Source organism: Penicillium paradoxum (genome assembly GCF_028828445.1).
Source record: "Penicillium paradoxum strain IBT 22861 chromosome Unknown utg000002l_segment0_segment0, whole genome shotgun sequence".
In the NCBI taxonomy this organism is placed as follows: domain Eukaryota; kingdom Fungi; phylum Ascomycota; class Eurotiomycetes; order Eurotiales; family Aspergillaceae; genus Penicillium; species Penicillium paradoxum.
The window spans coordinates 94,935-116,415 of NW_026643180.1; the positions used below are offsets into that span (position 1 = coordinate 94,935).

Genomic DNA, 21,481 nt, shown 5'->3' on the forward strand with positions numbered 1-21,481 from the left:
GCCCTTAGCTAGACCTTGAAAGCTGAACACCCGGTGACTCCCGGGATAGAGATCCGAAGCTCATCATTCGGCAGTCGAGAACTATCTCGCCTTGTGAAGGAAGATTAATCTCTTCGAATCGTTCTTAAACTCCGATCCTCTTTGAACCCCCCCCTCGCTATCATCATGTTGCCTCCCGTACCGAATGCCGTCGAGTTTGGAATCACCTCCGACTATGGGTTCCTGTCCCCCGAGATACCACTTGAGGTGCTCCCAGATTCCTATTATGCAAAGTGGGAGATGATCGTTGGGAATCTCCAGGCGCTGATATTGAGCAAACGTCTGCGGTCAACGGTGGAGCATCTCCCCACACTTTCCACCTCATATCTACAGACGGAGGCGGAGTGGCGTCGCGCATATGTCGTGCTTATCTTCATGCTGCATGGGTATGTCTGGGGTGGTGATCGTCCGGCAGAGGTATATATCCATCCGATTCTCAATTATTTGCCAAGGGAGTGTGCTAATTTTGGAAAAGAGGATTCCTCCTCAACTTACAGTGCCCTTGTTCGAGGTCTCTGAACGGCTGGAGGTGCCCCCCGTTGCAACCTACGCTGGAGTCTGTCTTTGGAACTACAAGCCAATCCTGTCCGACGAAGCAGCCACCGAGCTAGACAACCTAGCTTGTCTACAAACATTCACGGGATCCCTAGACGAACAATGGTTCTACCTTATTTCGGTCGCCATGGAAGCACGTGGGGCCTCTTCTATCCCCCTGATGCTGCGAGCAATCACGGCTGCCCGTGCGGAGAAGAGTACGGTTGTAACGGAGTGCCTGCAGCGACTGGCAGAGACCATCGATGAAACCAGCACACTGCTGCAGAGAATGTATGACAATTGCGACCCATATGTCTTCTATAATCGCATTCGCCCATACCTTGCTGGAAGTAAAAACATGTCTGATGCTGGGTTGCCAAATGGGCTGCTGTACGATGACGGCCACAACGCCGAATACCGGCAGTATGGCGGGGGCAGCAATGCTCAAAGCTCACTGATTCAATTCTTCGACATTGTGCTCGGAGTGGAACACCGACCAACCGGCACAACTCGGAATGACAAAGAACAAACCAGCACTGGAGATGCCATCAAATCCCGAAACAGCTTCATCCACGAGATGCGCACTTATATGCCTGGCCCGCACCGGCGATTCCTCGAGCAAGTCGAGTCGGTAGCCAATATCCGCGCTTTCGTCGAGGCACGACGTGGAGATTCCGCCTTACGTATTGCCTATGATGCTTGTCTAGCCATGCTGCGCGTTCTGCGTGACAAGCATATTACCATGGTGTCACGCTACATCATCGTGCAGTCCCGCGGAGCGCGCCAGTCTTCTCAGACTTCCTCTGCGAGCCGCCCATTGGCAACTAATCTTGCAACCGCTGTGCCGACTGACAAGAAGAAGTTACGCGGTACCGGCGGCACCGCACTCATTCCTTTTCTCAAGCAAGCTCGAGACGAGACTGGAGAGCCTGCTATCGATGCATGGGCACGACGGCTGCTGCGCAACGGTCCCGCAGAAAAGTCTGTTGCCTCGCTGAGCACAGTCGGCGAGCAACCCGATGGGCACCTGGAGGTTGTTGGCCTCTGTGGTACATGGACGGCGGATGAGAGCGAGGGTGGTATTTGCCACTGGTAGATTTCATGCATCCCTGTTACAAACATCAGATTTGTTTCTGCATTGATCCTTTGTTTCTGTTTCTAGCGTGGCATTGCATGGGGAATTTCCGTTGTACACAGCGACTTGGCGACTTGGTGTTTGGGGACGTTTTCGATTTTTGGCGCACACAATGCTTCTTAACAACCTTGCATACTCCATCAACTGGATTTTATGATACTTGTTTCATCCAACCATCTTGATATTTTAGTAGACCCCAGAGAAGACCTCAGAGATATAGCGTTCACCAAGCTACTAGTGCTTATTTTACATACTGCACTCGAAGCTTCGCACCCCCTTCTCGTGTAGATCGATGCGCCCAACCGAGCCCACTGAGTTTAACATGACGCAGTTCATCTCTGAACTTGCCAGACAAAGAACCCACAACGTCATTCGTGTCCACCCCGAATCTCGTGGTATCCACGTGATATGACATCATGGCATGACGTAGTTTATCATGACCATTTCGATCCAAAGTGCTGACCAGGGCAAAGCTTGGAAGTAAAAGCTTCACTGATGAGATTGCTGGAGAATGCCCTGGAACCATGTGGCTGGTACAAGGATGATCGCATTAGATATATAAAGGGGGAAATCTCCTGAGTCAACTTCTACTTCACATCTTCGCCAACCATCTCTGAAAGATTCTCTATCATCTACCGTCTACCATCTATTCTACAATATCTTTACTCACATTCCATCATGTCTGAAGGAAATAACAACGCTTCCACGGGCCAGTCTTACCTTGACCAGGCCACCGGTCTTGCTCAGCGTGCCATGGGCACTGTGACAGGCGACTCTTCCACCCAGGTAGGCATCCATAACCTGCACCCCATCAAACCTCATACCTCGTCGCTAACTCATCCCAGATGAAGGGTGAAGCCAAGCAAGAAGAAGGCCAAGCCAAGAAAGAAGCCTCCCACACAACCGCCAAGTTGGGTCCCTTCTCTGCCGACCCAAACACCGGCGCCGTTGCCAGAGACGATCCTAAGCGCGACACCGGATCGTGGGATCAAACCGTCGGGTCAGCTAAGGAGTCCATTGGCAATCTAATTGGCAATGAGTCCCTTCGCCGCACCGGAGCCGAACAAAATGCTGCGGGCAAGGAACAGGAAGCCAAGGGCCAGCTCAAGGACTGGGGTGAGGGCATTCAGAACCGCGCCCACGGTGCTCTTGGATCTGTTGGTGCCGCGGTCACTGGTGACCGCGTTGAGGAAGAGAAGTACCGTGATATGCACGACGAGGGAAAGGTCCGTCAGCGCGGTGCTGAGGCCGATATGGCCAAGAAGGGCGGTGTCTGAGTTTGTCTTGGATGGGTTCACGCTTCCTGGTTTGACTTCTCTCAGACTGTTTTACTACCACGATTTTACGATGGCCTTGCTACGATATCCAAATTGATGCCACGTTATGACTTGTACTTTGTTTACTTCAGTGTTGTAATCTGTATGATGTAGATGCAGTTGCCGTACAATGTGATTGTATGATGTCTACTTTAATGCAAAATATCGGATCATTGCCTCTTGACTTGAACGGGACGGCCGTCGACCTACCAAGGTGCCACTAACCTACCAAGGTGCCACTATATACCATGTAAGTAGTGAGGACGGCTTTGAGTCACGGCCAGATCTATGCGCTTTCTACATTCCCTGGCCCCTTTACGGTACTACATGTGTCTTTTCTTACTGATGAAAATGATATTGTACCTGCCATGAATCTAACGCTGAATTTTGAAGTGAAATTCCCATCGATCTACAGAAGATCCATTTCCAACGACTACACACATCTCCCCCACCAAGGATCTGGGCAAATTGTCCGAGAATCAGACGCATTGTGCTAGGGGCAGGGGGTTCCCTCTGACATCTGATTCCGTTGAGCCCGAGGTTGATCGCCTAGATCTACAATGCCCTATATTGCTCGCTTTCGGTGCGGAGAGACAAGGGCCCGGGGTGTGGATCGAGGGCCAAGAGGCATTAAGCATTTGATATACTCCGGAGTGCCCCCGTTCGTGTGAAACAACCAGGCAATTCTTTCTTTCTATTCAATAGAATGAAGTTTACCGCAGTTTTACTTGTTTTCGCAACAGCCTGTGGTGCTGAACATCATCGGCGAGCGACTACGGACAACGGCATCGACCTTGTCGCAATCACGAGCGCGCTGTAATTCAATGCTCGCTCCAAGATTGTTACAATTCACTAATGCTATTTTAGAGAGCACCTGGTAGCCAGCCAGACTGCCAGCGCGAACTTCGGCAACATCTCTCCGCCGCCCAAGTCGCTCATTCCTGAGATTCTGTCCGTCGTGCCAGTATCTGTCGTTTGGGAACTGATTAATCCACCGGAGCGCAGTGCCCTCGCCAGTCAGTTCAAGGCTGGCTCGACTCCAGCGTGGTATAGCGCTCTCCCATCCGGCGTCAAGAGTTACATGTCGGTGGTTAAATCGTAGATCTCCGGCGGTGCATTGACAGCCACCACAGGGCTGGCAGATTCCAAAGCTACAGCTGCAAACACAGCAGCGACGGCGACGGCGACCGATGGCAACTCCGAGTCCGGGCGAGCAAGCTCGAGTTCATCTACCGATGCAGCGGCACAGGCCACGGGTCTGACGGTGTCGGCGATGGGGGCGCTAGGAGTGCTTGGACTTGCACTAGCTCTGTGAGCAGAGGATCCACATGCATTGCGATGTAGTAGATGACTATGACAAGATATGTCTCAATTTAAGAAATTCAAGAATGTCTTCGAGTGCCATATACCAAATTCTAGTAGATCTATACGGCAGAGAAACGATATCCGTTGAAAATGGATCTCCCGTTGCATTAAGCACATGCTGTCTCTCGGCATTGCGAAGAGATCGAATTAACATGGAGCTCTACAGGCTCATGACGAGGTGGCACCAAAGCCCCTCTTAAGTGCCTGGGCGTGAAATGCTTGATCAGAGACACTCGGCGATCTCTACCCAACCGAACCTCTTCTCCGATACATTCGAGAGGTCCAAGTTATGGCCAGATGATCGCAAAATTGCGAAAATCTCGACAAGCGAGCATCCCGACTCAATTGTCCAGGAAAGGGAGGTGATCAGCCCAACGACGATCTTCCCTGAAAACACGACGTCTGGGGGAAGACCTCCGGGGGCGGGGCTTTAGCCTCTTGTCAGTCGAGTTTCTTCCGAGTCGTCGATTGGCCATTCTGGTTGGCCATCGATTCCTTTCGCTCTCTCTCACATGGCTCTGGTCTGTTTGTTCCTCGGCCAGAATCATATTTGCCGCACATCGTCGTGTCAATCGGTCGGAACTTCTAACGGCCTCGGGCAGTCGCCTTGATCTCCTAATCTCATAGGTCCAGATCGAGGGGAAGTGTAGATGGAACGTTGCTTATAAGGTACTGGAAGATTGGTTCTTTCTTTCTTCGCCTCTTTTATCCCAGCGACAATCGATAATTAACCCATCATGCGTTTCTCTCGGATGCTCTTCCCTCTGGCCCTTGCTCAATTGGCCCTGGCCTCCCCTGAGCCTCGTCCCAACCCGGTCGCTGCACCTGAGCCGGCCAGCAGCGGTCTCCTGGAGGCACTGCCCGATCTTCTGAACGGTGTTCAGGATCTCTTGACCTCGGAGAATATCAAGAAGCTGCAGACGATCCTGGATGGAGGAGCTAAGCTACTGGCTCCCGACAACATGGATGTCATCGGTGATATCTTGACGAATGCCCACAGCCTGTTGACCAAGAGCTTTGTTGATAACACAACCACCCTCATTGGGGATGCTACACCGGTACGTGTCATCTTTCATTCTGTGAGGACATACTAACGCATGCTAGTTGATCGAGGATGTTTCCAAGCTTCTGGGGGGCGTGCTAGGTTCACTGTAAATGAAGAAAGGCTGAATGAATCACGAACTATTATTTTATCTCTTATTGCATACTTTAAATCTTCCAATCTTCTAATTCTCCGGAGGGATATATACTCGAATCTCAATAAATGGGACCTCCACCTAAGTATACGCAACGTTAACAATTTCACCTTTCTCATAACGAGCGGGTATATGCAGCAACAAGCCCTGTAGACCACAAACACATCAAACCACATTCAACTTGCCCTTCAGCCGACCCTGGTAAAACCTCAAAGGATACGCCCGCCACTTATTCGGCATCGCCGGATACACGGCAACCGAGAAACCCATCCAGGTGCGATACAGCGCACGGGTAGCAGCCGTCGAGCGTAGACCGTAGGCCTCACGCAAACGTGGAGGCAGCATCTCGATAGTGGTCACGCGCAAGAAGGGCTTTATAGACTGCACCCAGCGCGGCATATCGTGACTCTCGTGCAGATCGTGTTCGAACTGCGCCGCATCGGACGAGGCGGTCAACTGCGAGACCTGATGATCCCAGTAAGACCAGAAATCCTGACGAGACTCAGGCCAAGTACCCGCAGGTATACCCATACAGTTCAGGAGCAGGGTAAACTCGCTGTACGCACGCTCGGCACTGGCGTAGTCAACGCGGCCATAGATACGCTGATAGAAGTCGGTGGCAGTGGCGTACAGAGTCGCTGCCATCCACAGCTGCAGCCGTGGGTATTCGGCGAAGCGGTTCGAGCGACTGCTGCCGAGTAAGGGCGAATTTCCACTCTGCAGGAGGTGAATGAGAGCCTTCCGCTCGTCCCGGGTGCCGAAGACCAGACACGAGATATAGCTGATGTTGGCCTGGAGGGCTTCGATGAGCTCTCTGGCTAGTTCTTTGTGTCCACCCTCGTTGGAACCTGCATCCCGGATGCCGGGCATGGCAGCTTGCAACAGCAGCGCAGCACCCGATCCTGCGAAAAGAATACCCTCCCGGAGCATCTTGGGCAGGACTTCTAGCTGCTCCAGAGCATGGAGACGGCCTGAGTCATTGGTGATCTGGGAAGCGGTCGCATCGGGGCCATCTTTCAGGGCTTCAACGGACTTATCCTCTATTGGGGACGAAGTAGAAGACATGCTGAGAAGATGAAAGACGAGATATCATCTCAAAAAAAAAAAGAAGAGATCCCAGTTCAAAAATATCCCAACAGCAAACCCCAGAAAGTCCCCCGCAAAACCCCGACAACAACTCCCGAATACGGGGGTCGTGCTCAGAGGAGGTAGTGGTGTCGATCATCTCAGCCCATGTGAATAGTCTCGCTTCTCTTGGGAATAAGCCGCGGTTAGCAGTAGATCGCCATTTCCTGTGGTGCTGATCCCTCCTTCTTTTGCGTCATTTTCACCGAAGGAAGCAATGCTGCTCCGACACGAACCCGCTTTCTCCTTGGTTTTCCTTTCTGGTGAGTCCACTGGGGTCTCCATACGGAGGATGGACACAGTCCGAAGTCTGGGAGCCCTGGATTCGCATATGGCAATGAGCACCAGAGGGTCTGTTCCCTCAGACACCAACTACATATACGCGGAAACCCTCTTCTCCCGAACTTGGATGTGTCAAGAGTGTGTTGCTTGCGATCATGGGCCAGAATACCGATACACCAGCATATCTGAGCTCAGAAAATGCCAGATACACCCTCGGCATTCATCGTGGCCCACTGGTCTCCAAAAATGTCGACGAAGGCGCTCAGCTCGCCCACGTCGAATCGGTCGGGGGGATGTCGTTGGAGACGAGGAAACTGAAGAAAAGAGAGAAGCTACAGCGACACTGGAAGCGATTCTGGTGTCTGCATCTCTTGGTGACGATCATCTTCCTGGCCATTTTCTTGCCCATCCTGTGAGTAGATGCCGATATGCAAGACGATAATCCACTGACTGGCCAGATTCTTGGTGATCATTCCTGCCATATCCCAGATGGTTGTCAACAAATCCAAATTAGTATTGGTCAATGCGTCCGTCTTAAACCCGCGACCGGACAAGATTGCATTGACCCTGGTGTCCAAATTGGACCTTAAGATCGCACTACCAGTACGAATTGATCCGATCACATTGGATCTGTATGTTCCCGACGCCGGCGTAAGCAATGCATGGGGCCAGGCTCATATTGACGGCAAAGTCATCAAGGGCAACAGCAGCTTGGGCGTGACCGATGTCGAGACACCACTGCTGAATGCGACCTCCTGGCAAGCATATGTGAATAATGTCGTGTTTGAGAAAGAAACCGCACTGGCAGTCAAAGGAACGACCAACTCATACTTGGGTAAGCTGAAGTCCAAGGTCACCATGGACAAGGACATCGTATCACCAGGTAAGCAATGCAGGAAAAAAGAAGAAGAAGAAGAAGAAGCAGACGAATCGCGTGAATAATAAGAGCTAACTCCCTTCTAGTATTGAACAAATTCAAAGGATTTACAATCTCCGACACTGGACTGGTTGCATCCCGCGAAGACGGCACCAATCTGGTTGGCAATGCCACGCTTCCCAATCCCTCAGTGCTGACACTCGATATCGGCGACATCCTGCTCGACGTGAAAAGCGGTGACATCGTCCTTGGAAATGTGACCCTCGAGGATGTCACCCTCAAACCAGGCAACAACACCTTCCCTCTAGCTGGAATCCTTGACATAGGCACCATGCTCAAGAAACTCCGTCCAGTGCTCGCGTCGCAGGCCTCCGCGCTCAAAACTGGCAACTTAAAATTGGATACAGTGACTCGATCCATCCACTGGAAGGGGGAACTGGTGCCATACTACACCAATGCAATGAAACAGGTAACGCTGACGGCTGATGTGGCAATTGCCGATCTACTCAAGAACACTCTCCACAACCTTCTCAGCGGCAACCAGACCGTCAGTGATATGCTTGGCTCTAATGGCGAGACGAGCGATCTACTCGCCACACTTAAGAGCGGCACAAAGCGCAGTGATGACAGCGACGACAGCGCGTCCTCCGACGGCTCCGATCTCGCATCGAAGGTCAAGGACCTCGAGGCGCGTGATATGTTCCGCGACATACACCCGACCAAACGGGACTCGATCATAGACAGTCTGGCCGGGTTGTACATGAAGCTGTGAGCTGCTGGAAGGGAATTTCACAGTTGAGGATGTTAGCTCCATTTGTTTTCTGCACTCACGTTTCCTTTTCTTATGAACATCCCCGGGTTCCGCTAGTACTTCGTACATGATAGCGAGAATTTCGCCCATTGATGCCTAGGCGATACTTGATTCCCCTTTGGGGTATGGCTGCGGCCCCCCTTTATGATATATGGCGTTGTGAGAATATGTTGCCATCCTCTCATCTTCTCGTCTTTCGAGAATCGAGATCTAGATTGGCTGTGCTTTTTTTTGTTTTCCTGTCGACTCGATTGCCGAGGTGCATCGGTGGACCGATGTACTCCGTACACCGGGGTGCCAATATGGGCTGTGCGGTGGTGCAGATGATAATACATGAATTATAAATTATACGCTTGATATGTTACAAGCCAATCCTGGGAGCCTTAACCTGCAGGCTGCTTATTCCAATGCAATGAGCTGTCGGGTTGACCAAGGTACGGAGTACCTACATGTGGTTTGAGTACATGTAGATGTATCAATGTAGTCCGTAATCGCCAATGAATTGCCAGACTTAATCTATCCAAGTGCTCAAGACACTCCAATTGAATGGCAGATAGCATAGTAACACGTCCTCGTGGATGAAAATGGGTGAAAGTGGGTGAAAGTGGGTGAACATGTTGCAGAACACCCGGGAAGTGGGAAAACATGCAGATGAGATTGGTGGTGGCTGAGCATTCGTCTCGGCTCTGAATCCGAAGAATCCCCTGTCGTAAAGCTATGGCAATCATTACGTATCTATTCCGTACTCTCTCTATGAATGGATAGTGAGTTTCAACTAGTGAATTCGATGACGCCGAGATGGACGGGCACGGTCTTATGTGCGCAGGGGGCTGTGCGTGATACTTCACCTGCTCGAGGTAGGACTCTATAAAACCCAATTGACTGTTAGCAATGAATCTATTCATGTAAGATCTGTATTCGGATTTGCTACCCAAGGCCCACTAGATGCCCGAGACGATTAGCCATATTGTTAACGGCACGAAGAAAGAAGCATGCATGGCCTCGTATACTAGCTTTACTGTGCACCGATTGAGAGTTTAACCTGTTTTCTTCTTTTTGTATTATGAACTATAAGAAGTGACCTATCAGCTTGTGACAGCTAATTGTATACGACCGTGTCTGGAGCTAATAATGTAATGCTGTCCTTGCATATCTAGTCAACGCAGGTAGTAGCCGCGCCTGATACCCATGTAGAAGGGCGGTGCTTCTTCCACCAAGTTGGAAGAGGGAAAGTATGTGGGTGGTGGTTTCAGTGTCGCGGGGAATAATTCTCTAGGATTGTGGCATGCTGGAGGGGACATAGCAGTAGGAAGAGGAGCAGTAATGGGAATTCGGAATGCAGGATCAAAGCTAATAAGAATAAGAGCTTGGTGCTTTGGTGGCAGTCCCGGGGCGTCAATCGAATAGATAATTGAGCGTTCGTCTGCAATACTTTTCACGGATCCAGTGCGTGGGCCTGGACAGAGCAATTCTTGTAACGCAGATGGAGCGTCTTCTGGAGGCCACATGCGCACTCCACGGCACTCAAAGCGCTCTGTAGAACCTTCAACGGGACAGCCTTCAGAGTCCAACTGTGTGGGCGGGAAAAATCGGTTGCGAGGCCCCTCAACCCCTTCCTCATCAATGGGACATTTGCGCTTCCGTGATACCGTGCGAAGTCGGATTCGGTCTCGAGACCGCAAATTGTCACCAGCAGGATCATTGACAATATCGACAAAAGTAGATGCACCGAGGTGGTAGCTCCTGTGTTTGGTGCGAGCCGCAATAAACTCCTGCCGTTTCGTAGCTCCAGACTCATATTCGGCGTGGAAATGGCGCCGTAATCTTTTTGCAGGTCGCTCATCGTACGGGTCGTCATTTTCAAGATCACCACCCATGGACATCCAACACGGGGTCTGAACAGTGCCCCCTGAAAGAGGTGCTAAGGCTTCTTCTGGTGTGGGAAGTCGCTGTGTGTAGTATGTACGGTGATTTTCACTCTTGCCATCGCGCCATTCACGGCGGCATTCTAATATTACGGGCCGACCAGTTGTTTCGTCCTTGCGGATCGAAAGATCAGTCCACATCTCATTGATAGGGCCTTCTTGATGCTCTCGGCGCCAGAAGCGACCGTTCCATTTGCGGCCATCTTCTCGAGGTGCATGGCAGAACCAATGATAGAAAGAAGAGTGCAATTCCTGATCGTCCGGGGCAACCTGAGTGGAAACTGCGTAGAGATGCTCATCATGCATCTCAAAACACAATGTTTGGCCAAGATCACCATCAACTACTCGGTCGAGGGTGAATTCAATGAACTCAAGAGACATGAGATCCAAACCAGTGATAGACCACACACTGCCGGAGCCATCAGCCTCAGTAAATGTGCCGTACCAAAGGTAGGATCCACTATGTCGTACAAATATTGGCGCAGACGCAGAGATTGACTCCTCAAACAGAAGACGTGCCTTTTTCTGGTTGTATTCCCGCCACGCCATGTTCACGGCAAACAACGTGGCATCGGTCGCATCTTCGTCATCATCGGCCACTTTGAACACCAAAATATCATCACTGTAGCTCAAAAGAGTGACACGATCTGCTACATCCGGGCCCACGGGACCGGTGTTCATCAGTTTAGGAATCGCCTGGCGAAGGTCTATGACACGTTCTCTCAGCGCCACGCCATGCACGTAGAGCAGACGAATCCAATAATCAGCCCGGTAGCACAGATGACCTTGGTTGTAGAGAAAACTAGCCCCGTAGCCTACACAGGCTACTGAGTATGGATCTGCGGTGGCGACAGCCTCGTGTATAGCAAAGCGATGCCCGACAGCCTTACGGAAGCCGGACTGGGCTGCTTGGGCGGCCTGACCCTCTTTGCTGTGGAGTAACACATTCTGTAAATGAAGGTCAGCCTCGGGATCCAAGCGCGAGCGGGGGTTGGGTTGACTTACCTCCACGATTTTACGTGAAATTTGTTCGCTTTGCGACAAAGAGTAGAGAGCGCGATTGGTGCGAGTGAGTTGAATGAAATCACGGTCGTCCAACAACGTTGCAATCTGATAAAATACATCGAATGGAAGAGTATCCAGACCATTTGAGCAGTTCATGTCTATATAGTAACGTTGAGGGTCGAGTGGTGTCACGTCAAAGGGAGAGAGGCCAATGTCATAAAGATGTCTCAGACCAAAGGGCGACTGCCACGGGAGAAAATGAAATGATATCCATCGAATCCATTGACAGGAAAGAACGCGGTTTATGTTCTGGGAAGGTGAGATGCACAGATGAGGATGAGGCTCTTAACAGTCGCAAGAGGAATAGTTCCAAGGGAGCCAACCGTGGAACCGCGCCCCTCGTGTGAACTCTGAAACCTTGGATCCGACAGAGCCGCACTAGACCGAAAAGGGGGGCCCCTGGAGCTGGAGTCACATAAGGAGTCACTAATAATCAGAGACGATCTCCCGGGGTCACGCAATTAATTGCCGTACAGAGTACCAGGGGCTGAATTCACTTTCCACAGACCTCCTGAGGCTCTGATCTGGATTTCTTGTTTCTTGGGCCGTATTACGCCCACCATCTCCGAAACCCATGGGGCTGCTCCGTCTCCATTGGGCCTAACACATATCTACTTGGTATGCACGATCTCTCGTGACACGACGGAGTACGCGGGGTGATAAAGTCCAGGGTTGTGTACTCCGTACTCCGTATTATTGCCCAAGATCTCAGAGTCCTATCGGATCTTCAACGCAGCTAAGTGGAGTTGGCATCTGCAGGATAAAACAAGCGCTACGAATGATATAGGTGTCTTACCTGCTCGGTACATACAGAGGAGAGAAATGCTTCCAAGGAACAACTTTATGAATGGGAACGAGAGCATTGATTTTAAGCCGCATTTGACGCGTATCTCCTCAAGCCACCGCCTCGGAGGCGAAAAGAACTTTTCATGCACGCCAATGGAGTTACCTAGGGGATCACTCCCCCAGTACTCCGTATGGAGTACCCCGTACGAAGTAGGTACTCCGTACTCTGTAGGGGGACTACATCATTTGTCCATGCGTTCTCTTGTTCTTCGTGTTTTCCCTCGGCTCGTTCTTTGCACGCCGACACGGTCACGTGACCACTGAGGGGAACATCGCTGCCTAACGGACAGCCTCAGGCCTCGACGGGATTGTTCCCGATTGCATATTCCATGTAGACACCTGTCCAGTCAGATCAGAACACCTTGACTTTGATGAATAATTAAATTGATCCTACCTGCAGCCCTACCGGTGGATCCCTTAGGTGAATCTGAATCTGAATCTGGCGACACCGTTGTAGCCTTAGTACAATACTCAATACTCTGCCAGTTGCATTGCCCCGGGCACAAAGACGAGGAAAGCGTAAACCGTCCGACCCACCGGGGCACTGGTCAGCCTTTAAAACCATTCTTGCTTCCTCTTCCTCTTTCTTTTCTTCCATCAGAACCGGGATCGGGATCAGGATCAGGATCTCAGAGTGCATCGTTGAAAGATGTACTATCCACCTCACGGTCCTTCTCCAGGACAAGGGCCCCCCCAATGGGGGTATCAACAACCTTCCCAATGGCAGCGGCAGCCCCCGCCTCAGCCCTATTCCCCTCAGCCCTATGGTCATCGACCACAATCATCTTATCCAGGTCCTAGCCATTCTCCATATCCTCCATCACCTTATCATCAATCTCAGTCGCCCCAATATCCTCCTGGTCCTGCCCCGCCCTATGGTCATACTCCATCTCCTCGGCCTCCCTCTCATCAGTATAACCTAAGTGCTCCGCAGAATGGTGAGTTCTTTGTCATTCAACTTTGCCGACACTACTAATTACTGAAAAGGCTATCATCGTCCCAACTCCCCGAGTTTGCCCCCGCCGCCCCCACAGGCATTTCAGCATTTCGGTGGAGGTGCTCCCTCGAATTACCAGTTCCAGTACTCGGCCTGTACCGGTTGTCGCAAGGCTTTATTGATTGGGATCAACTATGCAGGACAGCCTAATGCGCTCAAAGGCTGTATTAACGATGTCACCAACATGTCTAACTTCCTCACCCAGAGATTTGGATATAAGAGGGAGGACATGGTGATTCTCACCGACGACCAACGTAACCCGATGAGCCTCCCCACCAAAGCTAACATTCTACGGGCCATGCATTGGTTGGTCAAAGATGCGCACCCGAACGATTCGTTATTCATCCACTTCTCCGGCCACGGAGGCCGTACTCCTGACCTAGACGGCGACGAGGACGATGGATTCGACGATGTCATCTACCCACTGGACTATCGGGTAGTCGGCCATATTGTAGATGATGACATGCATGAAATCATGGTACGCCCGCTGCGGCCTGGAGTGCGGCTGACGGCAATCTTCGATTCGTGCCACTCGGGCACCGCATTGGATTTACCGTATGTCTATTCGACGCAGGGTATTCTCAAGGAGCCCAACCTGGCCAAGGAGGCAGCTCAAGACTTGTTCAGTGCGTTCACTTCCTATGGACAGGGGGATTTCAGCAGCGTCGCCTCAACTGCCATCAATTTCTTCAAAAAAGCAGTCAATGGAGAGTCCGCCCGTGAGCGCACCATCATGACCAAGACCTCTCCGGCCGACGTAGTGATGTTTTCCGGATCCAAAGACACTCAGACCTCGTAAGTAGCACCTTCAAAGCTTGAGACAGTAAATTAAGGGTCCGAAAACTAACCCCGAGACAGGGCCGATACGTTCCAAGACGGACAGGCGCGTGGTGCGCTGAGTTGGGCGTTTATTAAATCACTGCAACAGTGGCCGCAGCAGAGTTACCTCCAACTGCTGAACACCATCCGAAATGAGCTCGAAGGGAAATACTCGCAAAAGCCACAGCTGAGCTGTAGCCATCCTCTCGGTAGGTTCTTTGTTTTTTTTTTGTTTTTTTTTTTCTTTTTTCTTTTTTTGTTTTTTTTGTTACGGTGTGACCGTCAGCACTTCAGCTGACTTGAGATCGACAGACACCAACCTCCGCTTTGTGATGTAATCGGAGGGTTTCGCATCTTCGGTGATGCCATGATTAGCAAATGAATCACCTGAGATCGCTTCCAAGGTCCCGAGTGCGGGGAAGAGCGGTAGATGTGTACTCCTAACCGTTCGGTAATGCAAATAACGACCGGGTAATACCTCAATACTCCAGACATCATTTACAAAAAATAAGCAATGGACTACTCCGTAGTAGTTCAATCATCGGGCAATACGGCCCCATCTCCTTCCACACCGGCGCATGTGTGGCTGTGGTTCTCCTAGTGGATCTCTCGGCAAAACAGTGTTTTTTTTTTTCTCAGCTGCAGGTGGCGGAGGGGATATTAATAACTGTTCTCTGGAATGAGATTCTGTTTCACACCCAACTTTACATTTAAGGCTTCCACCATTCTATTCTCCTATGATGCCCTGTCTCGGATGTGTCTGGGGTCTCTGATGTGTCTAAATGTGTCTGATGTCTCTGATGTCTTAGGTACCTTAGGTAGGTACCTCTGTTCTAAGACGCCCAAAGCATCCAAAAAGTTTAAGGACGTGGCGCCATTCCTAGATTCATCTTGAGCGGAAATCAGACCAATCAGCAGTCTCCCAGCTCCTCCTGTCCCCACAATTCCCGGTGGGAACCGTGGATGCAATGTCTCTCTCTGCCCCTTGGGAAATGTCACAACACGGGCCTTTCTCTTTTTTCTCTTTTTCTTTTTTTCTTTTTTGTTTTTGGTGTTTTCTTTTCGAATGCAACGTCAAGGCAACCTCCAACACGGAGTACAACACGAGTCTCCGAAGAATGAGATCGTGGCTTTGTTCCACGTCATGAGATCGAAGAGATCTTCGAGACACGATCTGATAAACATCTATACCTTTTGCTTTGTGCTTTGATCTCTTTTTTTGTGTTTGCTCCTAACAGGTACACACCGTAGATCCTCACGGTACATATGTACAGTGTAAATAGTCCACACCGATCCTCGGCATAGTCCAAACTATAGGCCCTTGGGTATACTCCGGATGGAGTCGAGGGAGGAGCTATCCTCGGAATTGAAATTACAGTCATCTACGTGTGACACGGGCCCAGTAGCTCTACGACTAAAATGTTCACGTCTCTCTGATCCACTTTTGGTCTTTTTCGGAATTCCATCTTTTGAGATACGCTGGTGTTTTTTGTACTTTTTTTTTTTTTCTTCTTCTAGTTTCCTCTTCGCTTTCTCATTCGGACACGTCTGCTCCAAAAAGATGTTGGTTTCCTCTGCAACAAACAGTTCCTATTCCTCCAGTGTCTCCTCCGAGCCTCACCTATCCCCTTATCAACACCCACCTATCTCCACCCTATCACTCAACTCCCGCCGGACCCCAATGCCTGTCAAGTACCCTCGGTTTTACTCGTCCCCCGTGGATCAGGCAACCGACTCAACTCCTCTCCAAGTCTATGGCTTAGAGCGACGAGAACCCTCCATCTATGGCAAAGCTTCCCCCAAGCTACTTCGCCGGGTCTCCCATGTCTTGGGCGATATCCGCGAAGATTTGACGCTGCAATTGGACTCTCGCCAAACCGAAAAACTCAAGCGTCGTTCAACCCTGTACTCCGACGGACCCGGTTTTACTGTTCCTCCTCGCGCCGAGGCCATAATGACATCCCACGGACCCCCGCGGTCGCGGCCAATGTCCATTATTTCCTTCGATAATTGGTCTGCTCCGACCAGAGGAATGAGCCAACGCATCTCTCGCCGCCTGTCAGTGTTCTCTTCACGCGGCAAACCTCCCAGTACCAAAGGACCCAGAATCTCCCCGCCGAATCTGATCGGCTCATCCACTCAATACGGAAACAGAAGCCAAGCTTCTTTCATCTAATGACGCGAACGTACCGTTCACGATCTTTTCTTTTTTTAGAAAAGGAACCAAAAATTGCCACCCATCTATGAACATGGGGTCGATGATCGAGTCATCGTGCAATACACTATTCATACATGCGCAACCACGGGGGAGGAGGGTGTTCCGGTCTAATCATTCATTTTGAGCACTGTTCTTCTGCATCTGCTATATCCATTATTTTCCCGGAGGGGACAGCGATCATTTTCATTCTGGTTTATTACATTAATTGCTCTGGGTTTTGGGGGTTGTATCTATTTCTTGCGCATAGCTTGGTGTTTGGGAATACCGGGTTCTGGAATATTTGACCCGTTTGTTATGATTCGACTGATCAGAATAACATATCATATCATCTACAATACCCCTTGAAGCGTGCAGGCATAATGCCTCGAGTCTAATGGAGAGCAAACGCTAACTACGCCACCATGCAGTCGGCATTGCATTCCTCGTAGCCAAGCATTGCCGGTGGGCTAACGTGCGTCAGCCCACTAAAAATAAATGTTCTGCAAACGGCCTTTTGGAAAAAGAACGGACAATACTGAAACGAGAATGCTTTCGCTCATTACGTATCTCGCCTTTTTGTTTTTGTTTTTTGCAAGGTGGTGAGATCCTCCACTCGTCCCACACGGGCCCCCGCGGATGACAGCATGTCTCAGGTGAGGGACCACCTGGGCAGCTTCATTGCACTGGAATCCCGGATGGGCGGATGGGGTATTGGGGGCTGAAAAAGCCATCTCGCTCTTCTGGTACGGACGGAGTGCGAGGTCATCATTCCTTAGATAGATTCGTGGGGTCAAATATCTCAATCTATGCCTAATCCTGGGAACTTTGTCTCGCCGTCCATTCAACATGCTTCGCTGGCTCAACAGGCACAATTTCCTTGCCAGTCGTTCTCTCGAACTCGTCATCCTCGCGATCGATGTATTTCTGCGGGCGTTTGCGGCATATGGCATCCCGGTCTTTAGTCACAATCAACGAGGGGTTGGTGCGGTAATAAGTATCAAGATCCTCGAGACTCCGGTTTGCTATATTCATCGTGAGTAAAAGAATCAACCGAGGCGCAACATCTGATCATACCAGTTTCTGGGTAGAAGAAATAGAGAACAGGTAAGAAGGCAGCGTTGGTCACCGTCCAAACGATCCAGAACTTCCAGCCAATACTTTGAATTCCGATCGGTGTGATCTCCACAACGATGAAATTGGTGATCCTATCTTTTGTTAGCAACGGACCCTCAAGATATCTCCAAATACGTACCAGTCAGTGGCAGTGGCAGCCGCAGCGCCTTTAGTCCGCATCGACAAAGAATTGATCTCCGTGGGGTACAACCATGGTATCCCCAGCATTCCAATTCCGAAAGCCCCAAAGTAAAGAAAGAAAAAGGCGATCGAGGCATTACCATATACCCTGCCAGTCCCATCGGGACTATTCTCGACATACCGGATCAAAACGGTGATGATAAGGAAGCACACAAACTGTGCAAATGTCGAGAGAAGCATCAAACCACGACGGCCCATGCGCTCAATGAGCAGAACGGCCATACTCGAGAAAACCAGGTATGAAACTGCATTACAAGCAGTCAGCAGCCGAGCCATTTTCTCGTCCAAGCCGACCGATTTGGTCAGCACAGTGGGCATGTAATAAGCCATGATATTGATACCGCCGAACTGCTGCATGAACTGAGAGCCGACGCCGAGGGCGAGTCGGCGCAGAGTCTTGGTATCGTTCTTCTTATCCTTTTTGAGAAGGTCGCGCCAACGGACGGGATTCTGGCGCTCGTATTGGACTGTGAATGCGATTTCATTGCGTTGCAGTACAACCACAGGGTCGTCGATCGGTTTAGCTTCGAGACAGCTGAGAACTTCGATTGCCTCGTCTTCTTTACCGTGGGCAAGGAGCCATCTGCGGGGATCTGGTTAGAGCTGACATCGAATCGAACGACGGGGGCGCTTACCGAGGAGACTCAGGGAGCCAGGGCGTTGTGCTCCACAGAATGAAGAGGAACATGAATTGGAAAGCTATTGGGAATCGCCAGGCTATGGAGCCACCTGCAAATGAAAACCCATAATTAATCCAGTTGACAAGACAGTAGCCGGCAATGTTCATCACCATGCCTAGGATGACTAGTTTCCCGCGCCATTTCATTTGGGATGTTTCGGTCTGCCAGATTGGGGCTGTAGCAGTATTGATACCTATTCTCTCTTGTTAGAATACCGAGTGATGATTGATTGGCTCAGTAGCTGCGTTTACCATTTCCAACACTATCAGAGATGTTAGCCGATCATTCGCGCTCTCTAGAGGGGAGCCACTTACCCTAAGACGATGCGGCCAACAAACATCTGCGCCAAACTAAATGAACTTGCCTGGATGATAGTGCCCACTGCCATGATCGTCGTGCCCAGTAGAATAGCCTTCTTCCGGCCCAAACGTTCACCTATCGTAAAGGCAACAATAGCTCCGAGGAAACAACCAACGTCATATATCGCTGTCACTGTGGAGAGGGTTGTTGTCTTGGTAGGCCCAACCAGATCGTGGACTTCGAGGAAGTCTTGTGTGATCACGACGCCGCCTGGGTGGAATTAGTGATCTTCAGATTGTGTATTACCCAGCACTACGTACTGAACACTCCTTGGTCATAACCGAAGAGAGACATATCAGTTGCGCATGCCACCTGCAATAGAACATGGTCAATTGAATCCAATCACATACATAGTGTCAAGTGTAGCATACCGTAATCCAAAAGGTAAGCCATCCTCCTGTTAGCCCGAAATAGGGCTTTTTCTTCTGCACCACCGTCATATTAGAACCAATCAATCACAAAACCAAGAGAGATCTTCACGATGCTAGTCCCCTCACATTCTGACATGAATTGTGGGGAACTACATCCCTTATGTATCCCCAAAACAGTCTGGATACACAGTGACTCCCCGGAAAGGACCCAGCAACTACATAAGAAAGCCGGGTATCCTTGATCTCGGCTGAGCTCCGAAGTCCGGGGATTAATGCGGAGGGAGCGATCACTTTCCGGAAACGGTAATTATGGCGACCGGGTCTACTCAGAACAGCATGGCGCAGTTCCTTCTGGTATGTTTTTGGAAATTCAGGCGACTTCTCAGGAGCGCCTATCCCACAGAAGTAAAAGTGCGGGCAGTTGGATCCGGTTGCGACACCGGATCTAGTAGGCGATTGGATAGTTCGTGCCCAGCTATTTAGGTAGTATGCTGGAATTCCTGGTGGAATGCCGTCACCGGCAAGTAGGGCATGGGTTTCGTTTACTCCATACACACATGGGGATTGGCGTGCGGAGTAAAACTTATGTTACTATCTGGCTTGGTCAATTGGACAATTCCTGTGTTCTCCAGGAAGAATCAGGATCTATGTGTAAAGGCTGATATGATTTTCTTCAAGACTAGATGTAGCATTGGCTACATCTAGGTAAAGGACCCAGTGATCTTGTGCCACTGTTTACTCCGTACATGCCAGGACCATGCATCAGATGATAATAGGAGCCTTAGAATCTTAGTCCAAGATTTGAAGTGCACTTGCAAGCTTAGAAGCAGTGGTTCTCGTAGTAGACTTGGGAACTGGGTCGTCGAGGTCAACTCAAGGGGCCATAATGATAGAATGTGGCGTTGGCCTAGGCCCTGGAAGAAGTAAATAAAAGCCAACTTTCAAGATGAATGGAACTGGACAAAAAGGCAGATGACACTTATGTACAACACCGGTATATCCCTATGTACGTCGTTCGCATCCTCGGGGTTGAAGAATGTAGCAGGTGTGAAACAGTTTATAATTCCGCCAGCGCTTGACTAAGAGCGTGGCGTCTGCGCCTCGCGCCGGCATTGAGGGGGCTTCGGGTTTCTCCTTTCTTTCCCTCTTTTCTCTTTGTCTACCTTCTATGTACACGAGGCTTTCAGTCGGGAGAACAGACAAGCCATGTCGCAGTACCCCGTACTCCGTACACATGAACCCTTGACAGAAGTAGGTCACCCTTTCAAAGGTCATACACCTAAAAGCATACCTAACATGGTCTTACTTGCTAGAACGTCTGCACTTCGAGGGTGGATTCGAAACCTTCAATTACATTTATGCCTCGGACGGCTAGCCCTTGTGGATCCTCTACTGCAAAGATAGATCTAAAAGGATGATATTGCATGTCTCGTGAGTGGATGGTATAAAGGCTGGAAGCCACAGAAATTTTGAGATCCGAAGAAACACCGTCTGAAATCAACGCGAAAATTAAGCGAAATATCCCAATGATGAGACGGGATGCACATTCGAACGCAACCTTCAACCAAAAAACGCAATGGCAAAATGCACAATCAAAGCCCATTTATAATACGCCCAAGTAACCCCAACCCCAACCCTAACATGTCTCGAACATGAAGCCAGTCCATGATTCTCGGAGATGCACGTGCAACCGGCAGAGCATCTCCTTCCCTCGGGTCCTGCCCTATCTCGCCGAGACCCCCAGATCAAAGAGTCACGCTCTCGAGGTCACGCATGACAATCCCCATCTGGGCGCGCTTGGCTGCCTCAGCGACGAGACTGAAATCCTGCAGGAAGGGTGCTGTAGCAGTGGGACCCCCCAGACTATTCATCTGATGGGGATAGTGATCAGCTGCCGGGGCCGGGGCCGGGGCTGCATTCATGGGAAAGCCTCCATGTGTGTTGGATGCGGGGCCTGTGGAAAAGGCACTCGGGTTGGAGGAATTACTGATCGCTTGTGACTGGGGTTGCGTGGGGGCCGACGTTTGCGGGGAAAATGAGGCGGGTTGGAGCGTGGGTGAAGTGAACACCTGCCTGGTCGCACTCGAGGTAGCCTCTAGAGTGCTTTGAGTCTGTGTGGCCATGGTAGATTGGCTGGCCGCAGGGTTGAGTGTCGAAGAGGAGGACTGAATAAGTGGTGCTTGGGGATTGTAAACTGTTCGTAGGGTCGAATCCATGACGTGACTTC

The 21,481-nt window shown here is 50.5% G+C and overlaps 11 protein-coding genes across 11 annotated transcripts; 7 read left to right on the forward strand and 4 right to left on the reverse strand.

The window, feature by feature from the left end:
• Positions 1 to 165: 165 nt before the first annotated feature.
• Positions 166 to 1,669, forward strand: N7457_000037 (indoleamine 2,3-dioxygenase; the record flags this gene model as incomplete). Its single annotated transcript, XM_057171105.1, has 2 exons — positions 166 to 456; positions 515 to 1,669. 2 exons carry the CDS (start codon positions 166 to 168, stop codon positions 1,667 to 1,669), a joined length of 1,446 nt encoding a protein of 481 aa, XP_057035008.1.
• Positions 1,670 to 2,386: 717 nt separating this feature from the next.
• Positions 2,387 to 2,985, forward strand: N7457_000038 (uncharacterized protein; the record flags this gene model as incomplete). The annotated part of the gene is made up of 2 exons (XM_057171106.1): positions 2,387 to 2,494; positions 2,554 to 2,985. The coding sequence occupies 2 exons, from the start codon at positions 2,387 to 2,389 to the stop codon at positions 2,983 to 2,985; spliced, it is 540 nt and encodes a 179-aa protein (XP_057035009.1).
• A 745-nt stretch (positions 2,986 to 3,730) lies between these two features.
• N7457_000039 (uncharacterized protein) lies at positions 3,731 to 4,339 on the forward strand (the record flags this gene model as incomplete). The annotated part of the gene is made up of 3 exons (XM_057171107.1): positions 3,731 to 3,840; positions 3,892 to 4,100; positions 4,158 to 4,339. The coding sequence occupies 3 exons, from the start codon at positions 3,731 to 3,733 to the stop codon at positions 4,337 to 4,339; spliced, it is 501 nt and encodes a 166-aa protein (XP_057035010.1).
• A 787-nt stretch (positions 4,340 to 5,126) lies between these two features.
• Positions 5,127 to 5,544, forward strand: N7457_000040 (uncharacterized protein; the record flags this gene model as incomplete). The annotated part of the gene is made up of 2 exons (XM_057171108.1): positions 5,127 to 5,447; positions 5,494 to 5,544. The coding sequence occupies 2 exons, from the start codon at positions 5,127 to 5,129 to the stop codon at positions 5,542 to 5,544; spliced, it is 372 nt and encodes a 123-aa protein (XP_057035011.1).
• A 206-nt stretch (positions 5,545 to 5,750) lies between these two features.
• N7457_000041 (oxygenase MpaB family protein) lies at positions 5,751 to 6,650 on the reverse strand (the record flags this gene model as incomplete). Its single annotated transcript, XM_057171109.1, has 1 exon — positions 5,751 to 6,650. The coding sequence occupies one exon, from the start codon at positions 6,648 to 6,650 to the stop codon at positions 5,751 to 5,753; it is 900 nt and encodes a 299-aa protein (XP_057035012.1).
• Positions 6,651 to 7,147: 497 nt separating this feature from the next.
• Positions 7,148 to 8,641, forward strand: N7457_000042 (DUF3712 domain-containing protein; the record flags this gene model as incomplete). Its single annotated transcript, XM_057171110.1, has 3 exons — positions 7,148 to 7,404; positions 7,451 to 7,875; positions 7,956 to 8,641. The coding sequence occupies 3 exons, from the start codon at positions 7,148 to 7,150 to the stop codon at positions 8,639 to 8,641; spliced, it is 1,368 nt and encodes a 455-aa protein (XP_057035013.1).
• Positions 8,642 to 9,837: 1,196 nt separating this feature from the next.
• Positions 9,838 to 11,766, reverse strand: fbx15 (F-box domain protein; the record flags this gene model as incomplete). Its single annotated transcript, XM_057171111.1, has 2 exons — positions 9,838 to 11,553; positions 11,611 to 11,766. The coding sequence occupies 2 exons, from the start codon at positions 11,764 to 11,766 to the stop codon at positions 9,838 to 9,840; spliced, it is 1,872 nt and encodes a 623-aa protein (XP_057035014.1).
• Positions 11,767 to 13,165: 1,399 nt separating this feature from the next.
• On the forward strand, positions 13,166 to 14,670 carry N7457_000044 (caspase family protein; the record flags this gene model as incomplete). Its single annotated transcript, XM_057171112.1, has 4 exons — positions 13,166 to 13,454; positions 13,504 to 14,308; positions 14,372 to 14,541; positions 14,645 to 14,670. The coding sequence occupies 4 exons, from the start codon at positions 13,166 to 13,168 to the stop codon at positions 14,668 to 14,670; spliced, it is 1,290 nt and encodes a 429-aa protein (XP_057035015.1).
• A 1,343-nt stretch (positions 14,671 to 16,013) lies between these two features.
• N7457_000045 (uncharacterized protein) lies at positions 16,014 to 16,508 on the forward strand (the record flags this gene model as incomplete). Its single annotated transcript, XM_057171113.1, has 1 exon — positions 16,014 to 16,508. One exon carries the CDS (start codon positions 16,014 to 16,016, stop codon positions 16,506 to 16,508), a length of 495 nt encoding a protein of 164 aa, XP_057035016.1.
• An 831-nt stretch (positions 16,509 to 17,339) lies between these two features.
• On the reverse strand, positions 17,340 to 19,323 carry N7457_000046 (sugar porter family MFS transporter; the record flags this gene model as incomplete). Its single annotated transcript, XM_057171114.1, has 8 exons — positions 17,340 to 17,551; positions 17,604 to 17,734; positions 17,782 to 18,426; positions 18,479 to 18,716; positions 18,775 to 18,785; positions 18,838 to 19,093; positions 19,144 to 19,195; positions 19,255 to 19,323. The coding sequence occupies 8 exons, from the start codon at positions 19,321 to 19,323 to the stop codon at positions 17,340 to 17,342; spliced, it is 1,614 nt and encodes a 537-aa protein (XP_057035017.1).
• A 1,676-nt stretch (positions 19,324 to 20,999) lies between these two features.
• N7457_000047 (uncharacterized protein) lies at positions 21,000 to 21,470 on the reverse strand (the record flags this gene model as incomplete). Its single annotated transcript, XM_057171115.1, has 1 exon — positions 21,000 to 21,470. One exon carries the CDS (start codon positions 21,468 to 21,470, stop codon positions 21,000 to 21,002), a length of 471 nt encoding a protein of 156 aa, XP_057035018.1.
• Between the last annotated feature and the right edge of the window lie 11 nt (positions 21,471 to 21,481).